Source organism: Aedes albopictus, chromosome 2 (assembly GCF_035046485.1).
Source record: "Aedes albopictus strain Foshan chromosome 2, AalbF5, whole genome shotgun sequence".
Taxonomy (NCBI): Eukaryota; Metazoa; Arthropoda; class Insecta; order Diptera; family Culicidae; genus Aedes; species Aedes albopictus.
The window spans coordinates 17771989-17782088 of NC_085137.1; the positions used below are offsets into that span (position 1 = coordinate 17771989).

General features: G+C 37.3%; 1 protein-coding gene across 1 annotated transcript in view; it reads right to left on the minus strand.

The window, feature by feature from the left end:
* LOC109429564 (ATP-binding cassette sub-family G member 4) overlaps positions 1-9099 on the minus strand; it is a 55744-nt gene extending 46645 nt beyond the window's left edge. Inside the window, exon 1 of the mRNA XM_019705545.3 lies at positions 8119-9099. Within this exon, the coding sequence (XP_019561090.2) occupies positions 8119-8437 (319 nt within the window). The 5' untranslated portion in view covers positions 8438-9099. The remainder of the gene's footprint in view (positions 1-8118) is intronic.
* Positions 9100-10100: the final 1001 nt, after the last annotated feature.

The window sequence follows — 10100 nt, forward strand, 5'->3', positions numbered from 1 at the left end:
TAAAGATTCCACCAGAAATTCCTGAAAAAAAGACTTTGTCAGGAATTTCTTCAGAAATTCATTAAGAAACTCATTCGGAATTCCAAAAATTGCGCCGTTATTTCCATAGTAACTCGTACATGTTTTTTTTTTCTTGGATTCCCTTTACAAATTTCCTAAAAGTTGTTTTAGAAATAACTCCTTCATTGATCCTTTCATGAATTATTTGAAGGGTTTCTCCGAGAGCTTATCCTGAAATTCATAAAAAAATGATCAAAAAGTTGCTCCACAAACTTCACCATATATTTTTCATTCAGATATTCCGTCACAGTTTTTTCTACCAGTTATCTCAAAGATTCTTCCAGCAATTCTTCTAAAGATTCCACCAGCAAGACTTCAGGACTTTCTCCAAAGACTCCACCAGAAATTCCAAAAAGTCATCCTACATACAAGCTCCAGACATTTCCAAAAATTCCACAATAATTTCTCTAGCAACTCCTCCATGATTTTTTTTAGATTTTTTTTTTTGTAAGCACTCCAGATTTTTTTTATAGATATCTTTCAAAGGTAAACATCAGACAAGACAAAAATACATCCACCCCAATGGCCGACATGTATCCGCACTCACGAACAGCGCTTATCTTGAAAATTCGCTAAGAAATGCACCTTATTTGGATTATCTGCGACTAAGTAAAGGGGATTTTTTTTATTACCGTACGGGTTTGGGCCGAAGGGTCTCAGATTTTCATGAAACTTTTTCCACAGGCAGGGCTCATGGATAAATGAACAAAAAAAATTGAGGAAAATTCAGGGTCGCCTATTTTTCCGAAAAACTCAGGTGGAAATTTTTTGTTTCCCCTGACACTACTTACTTTGATAAATCATAACTCAAAAACGAAGCATCGTAGAAACAAAGTTTATTTTAGAAAATGAAAGAAAATTTTCTCAGAAATCCAAAAAACTGGAAAAAGTTTCCCACAAAATTTTCCACAGTCGAGAAAACTTGTAAAGAAAACCATGTAAGCCTATATTACATGGTCATTTTTCACAAAATTTGCCATAACTCAGGATCGAAAATAAAATGCATTCCAAAAATTTCGGCGATCAAAACTTATGAAATTACCTTCTCAAAAATATATTTTTTTAAATTTTCCACGAGTTCGGGCATAGTTTTTCCGGCTTTTCTTTATGAATTTTCTCAACGGTGAAAAATTTTGTGGAAAACTTTTTCCATTTCATATTTTTTTTTTTGATTCCTGAGAAAATTTGCTTTCATTTTCATCAAACAACTTTGTTTCTACGATGCTTCGTTCAAGGAAAAGCTTTTATGGCACATTTGGACATTGTTCAACAAAATTGGCCATAACTCAAAAACGAAAAAAGTGCATTTCAAAACTTTCAGCGATTAAACTTATAAAATAACCTTCTCAAAAAGATTTTTTCGAAAATTTTCCACGAGTTCGTTTTTTCGGCTTTTCTTTACGAATTTTCTCAACTGTGGAAAATTTTGTGGGAGACTTTTTTCAGTTCATATTTTTTTTTTGATTTCTGAGAAAATTTGCTTTCATTTCCTAAAAAAACTTTGTCTCTACGATGCTTCGTTCTTGAGTTATGATTTTTCAAAGTAAGTAGTGTCAGGGGAAAACAAAAAATTTCAACCTGAGTTTTCCGAGAAAATAGGCGACCCTGAATTTTCCTCAATTTTTTCTTGTTCATATATCCATGAGCCCTGCCTGTGAAAAAAGTTTCATGAAAATCTGAGACCCTTCAGCCCAATGTGTACGATAATAAAAAAATGCCATAAAGTCAGGGTTCATCAGATTTACGCCTCTAAAGTAAGTACGCTAAATTTAAAATTGGATTTCTTGACATTTCATAGGGAGTTCTTCCAGTGATTTCTACAGGAATTGGTCAGAAATTCCTCTGGGAATTGTTCTCCAGAGATTCATCTAGTCATTCTTCTGATGTTTCTTTAGAGATGCTTTCAGAAAATCACCAAAGAACTCTTTCAGGGATTCTTACGAGAATTTTTCCGCATTTCCTTTCGCAATTCCTCAATTAATTCCTCCAGAGTTTTCTCTGAAAATTGCTTCAAGAATACTTTCAGAAAGGCTTTTCCAGGAGCTCTCTAGATATCTCTCCAAGAACTCTTCCAGAGATTCATCCGAAAATCTCATCTAAAATTTTTTCGGTGTTTCCTCTATATGTTACTTCTGAGATTCTAACAAGTAGTTATTCCAAGAATATGTTGAGATATTGCTGCTGTGATTCTTTCAAAAATTCTTTTCAGATTTTTTTCCAAAGACTCCTTAAGCAATTCTTAAATAGATTTCTCTACGTCTTTTTCAGATACACATCCAGTAATTGTTTCAGACGTTAGTTTGAAAATTCTTCCGGAGAATCTTTTAGGATTTACTCCATAGATTCCTGCAGAAATTGCAATATTGATGTCTCGTATTTTTTTCTCCATGAGTTACTCCAAGCGAATCGGCAGTAATTGCTCCAGAGTTTCCTTTTAGAATTTAGGCAGAGATACTCTCAGGAAATTCCGTTGTGCTTGTTGCAAGAATGCCCCCAATGATTGCTCCAAAAATTCCCCCAGATTAGGAGGCGAACCAGCTCTCAAGCTGAAAACCTCTTAAATAAAGATAAAAAAAAATCCCCCAGAGATTTATCACATTCCTCCAGGAATTTTTCTCCAGAGATTCATCCAGCAATTATCCAGCGGGATTTCCAAAAGAGCATTCAGAGATTGATCCAGAGGTTCCCCCAGAATTCAGGAATATGTGTACATACTCCCGCAATTTAAGGCATTCTTCCAGGAAATCATTAGCTTAAGCAACACGCATGTCATATAAGAGCTGCGTCAGCGATGGTTGTATAGGAATTATTGTGACGTTATTCTAACACACAAGGTTGCAACCATTCATTTGCAAAGATTTACATTCATTTGCTATTATCTCAGTTCAGAAGCATGCTATCGAAAAACAATGTATGGATGAATTTAACCTTGTAGTTTTATCTGAAAGTTTGCCGAATAACATTGGGATCGCACACGCATACCAAAGTCGTGAGCGAGCTGTGAAGGTAACTCTCCACAGCGTGAATGTAATTTACATTCACCGCGTGGAGAGTTGCCTTCACAGCTCGCTCACGACTTTGGTATACGTTTGCGACCCCAATGTTATTCGGCAAATTTTCAGATAAAACTACAAGGTTAAATTCATCCATACATTGTTTTTCGATAGCATGCTTCTGAACTGAGATAATAGCAAATGAATGTAAATCTTTGCAAATGAATGGTCGCAACCTTGCTAACACAACGTTAGAAATGCGTCAAATTGGTTTCTATACAATACCAAAACTTGCGCTGCCATAACTCTTATGTGACAAGAATTCGACTTGGGAGAGAACTCTGCTATAATGTGCCCTCGAAATTTACTCCAGAAATTCCACTAGGAATCTTTGGAGGGAGAACAATTTTTAAAGAAGTTCTTGGGAAACTTCTCGAGGAAGCCTTCCGACCATTTTTTGTGTCAGATTGATGGAAGTCGAGGTATTTGTGGGTATATGAGAGTATAGTTTCTTAAACTTTAGCCAAATTAAAAAAAAATAATAATGAAGATTATCGTTTATAAGATTAAAAAAAAAACAAATTAAAATTAAGATGTTTACAGTAAAAATTTCAGCTTATATTAGCATTAGCTAAAGAGAATGCAATATATGAAGGAAGCAAATTTGCTTGAAAATTGAACGATTTCAAAACGTTAATTTTGTATCGAAAGTCGAAAAAAAATCGCCCAACTTTTTTTCCTCCGTTTTTTTTTTTTTTGAAGTTCATTGATTTTATAGGGTGCCTGTACCAGTTATCGCACTACCTAAGGAAATTTATTTCTACAAAAAGAAGAAGAAGACCGAAGAATGTCATCGATATGTCAAATGATAGATTAGTTTCCATACTTTACAGGAAAAATAAAGAAACGGAGCCAAAATTACTTTTTCTATTTATTACGGCGTGTGCCAATGATAGGAACCCTGTACCAGTTATGGACACATTTGTTAATTTGGGTTCCACATCGCACTATTTACATGCATTCCTTATGGGATTAGCCATAACTGGTACACTATGGCGAAATAGGGTGCAAGGAAGCCAAAAAGTTAAGATAAATGATTTATTTCTATCATAATTTGAGCAATTCGTGAAGTTTGAATGATTGAAAACATCATTTGTGAATGTGATCTGTTGTTCACGATTTTTTTCTTTTTGATTTGCATCTTCAAAGGTTGAAAATCAACTATGGCGAATTTGAGGTACTATAGCCATAACTGGTACACTGAGCCTACTAAAATGATCATCATCTTATCGAGTTCATGCTGTAAACTAGTGTTATATGAGCGTTGTCAACACTTTTAACGCTGCAAAGCGTCTTATCAATCCATCACTCATCTTCAGTTCATTTAGGAATTCTTCAAAGAACTGTATGGCATTACCCCTAGGAATTGTTCCACGAGTTCCTCCAGAGTTTACTCTAACAATTGCTTCAGGAGAGTTCTTTTAGGTATTCCTCCATAAACTCATCTGAAAATACCCCACCTTGAATTCTTCCTGAGTTACCTCTTTGAGTTATGTCCTACATTGTTGGAGAAAAAAAAAATCAGAGGTTCGCTCCAGGATTCACTGCAGAGATCGACAGGAAGATTGCTTCAGAGTTTGCTCTATTGATTTTTCAGGATTTTTTTTTCGAAAGCAATCTTTTGAAGTTCCTAGTAAACTACTTTCAGAAATTCCTTCGTACTTACAGTTATTCCTCTATGGTTTTATCTTAGAATTCCAAGAATTTTATGGCTGCTTTTTGCAAGAATCCCTTCAGAGATTGCTCCAGAAATTCAACTAAAAAATCATATATAAATTCTTCAGACATTCCTCCAGAAAACCTTTAGAGATTGCACGAAGAGCTCATTCAAAGATTTTCTCAAAATTTTTCCCATAATTTTCTCAAGAAGTTCTTGCAGATACTTCTGCATTTTTTTCGGCAAGCATTCCACAGATTCATCAAGGAATTCCTTATTTCCCACATTCCTTCATGCATTGCTCTTAGACTTCGTTCAGAGGCTTTCCAGGAATTCATCCAGATATTTCAGGAATCGTGGTATTCTGTTATATGATTACTTTGGGAATTCCTACAGGAATCTTTAGAGTTTTTTTTTTGAGAAATTTTTTAAGAAAATTTTGAGAAGTTTCAGGAGAAATCTTTTGAGATACTTCTGGATGAAAACTTGGTGGAATCATTACAGGAGTTCTTGGCGAGATGTCTGGATTCTGCAGGGACAACCTGAACGATTTATTGGAAGAAGCTTTGGAGTTGCTGAAAGGTTTTCTGATACATGTGTTAAGGGAAACTCGTGTTTACTTATGAAAGAGCAGCTCATGGAGAAAACCAAGGAGGAAATGTGGTGGAAATTTTGAAAACAAATTTGAATGAGTTTCTAGAGGTTTTGGGAAAAAAAATCCTGCATGAAACTTGGGAGAAAAACCTGGAGAGATTCCTGGTGGAATTGTTAAATGCACTCTAGGAGGATTTCTCAGCCCTAAATACCGGTTTAAAATCGAGGGTGTCGATTAAACACAAATAGGGGAATGTACGTATTTTTGGCAATTTTGTTTTTTTTTGTCAAGGGGATTTTCTAAACTGTTTGAAGTCAAAGTTGGTCTCAAATATTCCCCAACAAACCTGAACTGGTCGGCGTTCAGTCAGAGTGGATTACGTGATTTTTTAGAGCAGGTAAAGATAAGCGAAGGAATTTGATAACTCTGAACTTTTCGATGTTATTTATATGCAGATGTATCATTACATAGAAGAGTTATAGTATTTCACAAAATAATGCGCTTGATTTGATATTCCATGTGCTTGCAGGACATTTTTCCAAAGTCATTGAAAAACAGATGGTCCGGTCTGTCTTAACGCCGACCAACTATACGACCAAGTTTTTGGCTACAAAGAAACAAACCTGCAGGTAATACAAAGTCATCCTACTGCAATTAGCTTCAACAGTAACCAAAACGAGCTTACAAAAAATATTGCCATGAAATCACAGTGTCGATCAAATTATTCGACACACATGAACCACAACCATAGCGAAGATAGACGCCATGGGGATTACAGCACAAATAATTATAGAGTTTCACATCCCTTGACAGAAAATCAAACTCCTATGCCCTTAAGAAGGTTAAATAATGTTTTACCGAAACATCGAATGTAGGAGCAGAACAGCATTGTGTTACCAGCTGAGACTTCCAGAGCCGAGAAATTCATATCACATGCAGAATACACCAGGCGTAAAACCAAGCTTCAAAAGATACCTTTAAAAAATCTGAAATAGGGGTCGCAGTACCGACCACTTTTAATGAGTACCGGTATTTCGGTACGAAGGCTCACAGTACCGGTAGTACCGGTACTGGAAAAATTTCACTAAAATGAAGAGTAATCTATTTTGTGCAATAAAATCTACCATTTACCAGACATTTGTGAATTCCGGTTTTCAGATATCATAAAATCAAACCATAAAATTCAAAATTTAACAAAAAAAAAGAAAAGATAGAATAAAAATATAGAAAGGAATGAGTTATATGAAACTTTTTATAGAGCTATTATTTAGCTTCTGAGCAGTTTCACAGGCAGTACCTAAGTCAGTATAAAATGAACAGGAGCAACTTTACACATAGCAAAATCATATAGATAGCTGCTATGTATAGCCAGAAGAAGATTGGACTGATTTTTTCCATAATTTCTTAAAAAAAAACGATGAAAAACAAGAAACCCTTATCTAACAAGTTTTTTTTTTTTTCAGAGCTAGTAAAACCATTTCCAACATTCAACGTTCAATAAAATAAACCAATTATTGATATAATAACTTGGATTTGCATTATAGTTTCAAATATGAAACGTTTGTTTATCATAGTACTTCGTTCTATTTTTTTTCGTTTATTTTCATTCCTACTTGGCTATACTTATGACCGGATTTCAATACTTCGGGAGAGAATCCCAGTACTGAAAGTACCGGTACCAAGGCTCAGTCAGTACCGGTATTTCGGTACCAAAAACTAGTCGGTAATACCGGGATTTTCGGTACCGGTACTACCGGTACTACATCCCTAATCTGAAAGGACATATGGAGCAATACCAGGAAGATTTCTTAGAAAAATCTCTAGAGGAATTCCTAGATGATCTGTGATAGAAGCTTTGGAAGAATTCTTGTGTGATTTTCTGAAGGAATTCCTGGTGGAATCTTTGCACGAACTCTTAGAGTATTTCGTGGCGGATTATTTTGCAAAGTTGCTGGAAAACTTCCTTAGCAAATTTTTGAAGCAATCTCGGGTGGAATTAAGTGGGAAGCCTGAACCTTATTCGCTTGTAATAAAACATTACATTTATTTAGTTTTTCCCTAGTTGTATTTTGACTTAAACAACTCATAACTTTCCTACACAGTTCAGTATATACATATTCGATTCTTATGTAAAATGACTCTCACGCTCGTTTTAATTTGCTGTGAATCACCGGGCATAAGATGCATTTTCCTCTTCTATTAATGAGATTTTAAGCCTTTTAGGCTGGTTCATATGACTGTAAACAACGGCTTTACTTCGCTTCTTAAAGGGGAACTACACACCAAAAATCGATTGAGGGTTTCAGTAAAATTTTTCTGAATTTTGCCGAACTAAAAGTTTCAGCAAAAAAAATTGCTGAAATTCAGCAAAATTTGCAGATTTGTTCAATAAACACTGCTGATCACCAGTAACGTTTTGCTGAAATTCAGCAAACTTTGCTGGAAGTTTAGCAAACAATTTTGCTGGACCGTTCAGCTCGGCAAAATTTAGGAAAATTTTGCTTAAGCCTTTGGTGTGTAATTATGAGTTTTTAAGGAGTGTTATTCGATCCCAGGTCTTGGGCATGAATGCCAAGAGCTTCATCCCACACGCTCTACAAGTAATAGAATATTATATTCTGTATGTCTATTTTATGTTGTCAGATTATACAAAGAAACTACATACACCGATTTTAGGTAATCGAAATACGGACAAAATTTGAAAAATAGAGACCCGCATTTACAGCAGTCAGTTAAAACTTTCTATCACCTACCTTTTCTAAATCCCATACTGACACAGTAGGAAACATCCTTGAACTGAATGTCCACCGGTTCGCACGGGGGCAAATTCTGGAACGGCCTAATATGGTGCGCCTCGATATCGTTGTGCGACTGGTAGTGGGCTCCGCCGTTGTTGTTGTTATTATGATTATTACCGTGTCCGGTATTGTTCAACAGCACATTATCCAAGTGGCGAGAATCTTTCCGATTCAACGGAACCGTGGTTGAGTTGTACACCGGAGCATGCTGGTCGCTGGAGCTAAGCGTTGACAACGCTATCCCTCCCCGCACCTCCTGCTGTAGAATATCCATGGTTGTCTCTCGCTCTTTTAATGACACACTCGCCGCACTCGCACTTGAACTTTGTACCTTTGATGACTTTTTTTCTTCTCGCACAGCACTTTTTCTCACTCGAGTATTATCGAGGTTCCTCGCCTGGATACCTCAAAGCAGTTTATGAATCACTTATCACCACGTATTCACGTTACTTCATTCTAGGGCAAGCACCACAAGAACTCAACTCAACAGGACAGTTTTCATCGAACACCGCACAACCAGAACCCGAACCCGGAAAAAACTCCGACAACGTCCACTCTGACCGCCGTCCAGTGAACAAATGAAGACGAACGTCGTCGCCTGTCCTGAACGAAGATTAGTATACTACCAATCTCTGCTCCCCCTTCACAACCCCCAATCTCGATCGATTCACTCCGTCTGTTCCATGTACAGAAATTCCCTTGCACAGCCAGTATTTGCGCGCTATCAGAAGACAACGAACGAACCGGGCGCGATTGATTTCTTTGGCGATAAAGACGTCGACGCAGCGCGACTCAGACAGTTACTCGCGCTCTCAGCAATAATGGTAAAGGGGCGCACTTGCTCGGGGTGTAAGTCGATTATATTGGCGCGAGCAAATAATAAAGCGATCTAACTCGTACCGGGGACAAAGAACAACTGACTGGCTGGCTGTGTTGACCGCCGTCGCAGCCTGTAGTTTGTGGGACGACGGAGTCGACTCGGCGGAGACCTCTTTCAGGTTCGGTCCAGTCAGCTCGATTCAACGGACTTCTGGTGCCTTACACACAAGTAACAGCACAGAATTTAGATTCATTGCTGCGGGAGGCAGGCGGGTTCATTCACGGGCCTAGGCAATTCATTGAACGACGGCGATGGCTCCGGTGCATGCTCGATGCCTCTCCTCCGAAGGCGATGCGGCTGGGCTGCGATGTGATTGAATGTGTTATTTACTGAGTAATCATGAGATGGTGGCGATTCAATAATTAATAAACGTGTAAACTGTACTGATAGCAGCCAGCCTCCGTATAGCAAACAAAGTGGAAATTCGGGCAAGCTGGATGATGATGTGGGTGCATGTGCCGGCAAGAATGGATTTTCTGATGGATAGATTGTATACACTCCCGATCAAAAGTTTGGGGTCACCCCCTCAAAAACATGTCATTTTTTTTAAGCCCATATCTCCGCCAATTTGCGTCCGATTTCAAAAGCCTAGGTTTCATTCAAAAGATAATAAGTCAAAGAAACTTTGAACATGATTTAAAAGAAACTTTTTCAAAAAATTTTGTATGTAAACTTAACTCAAAATTGCCAAATTTTCTAAAAAATGAATATAAACTTATAACAGTGTCGCTGGAAGTTGGGTCGACCAAATTTTAAGATGAGAGCGGTAATAAGTATAACCTAATTTCTATTAGTGACCCCAAACTTTTGGCTGATACATCATATTGAGCACACTTAGAACAGAATGCCGAGATCGGCTGTGCAAATCTCGGTTGAAGTTCATTTGCTGGAATCTCGGCTAGACGCTTGACGTTTAATGTTTGATGCTAGCGGTACCCATGGGTGAATAAACTTAATATTTTGCTGATATCTCAGTTAAATTACGATTGCCGAGCGCTCGGCTGTGCGGATCTCGGCAAAAGAATGAAAAATAGCCGAGTTGAACTGAGTGTGAGGA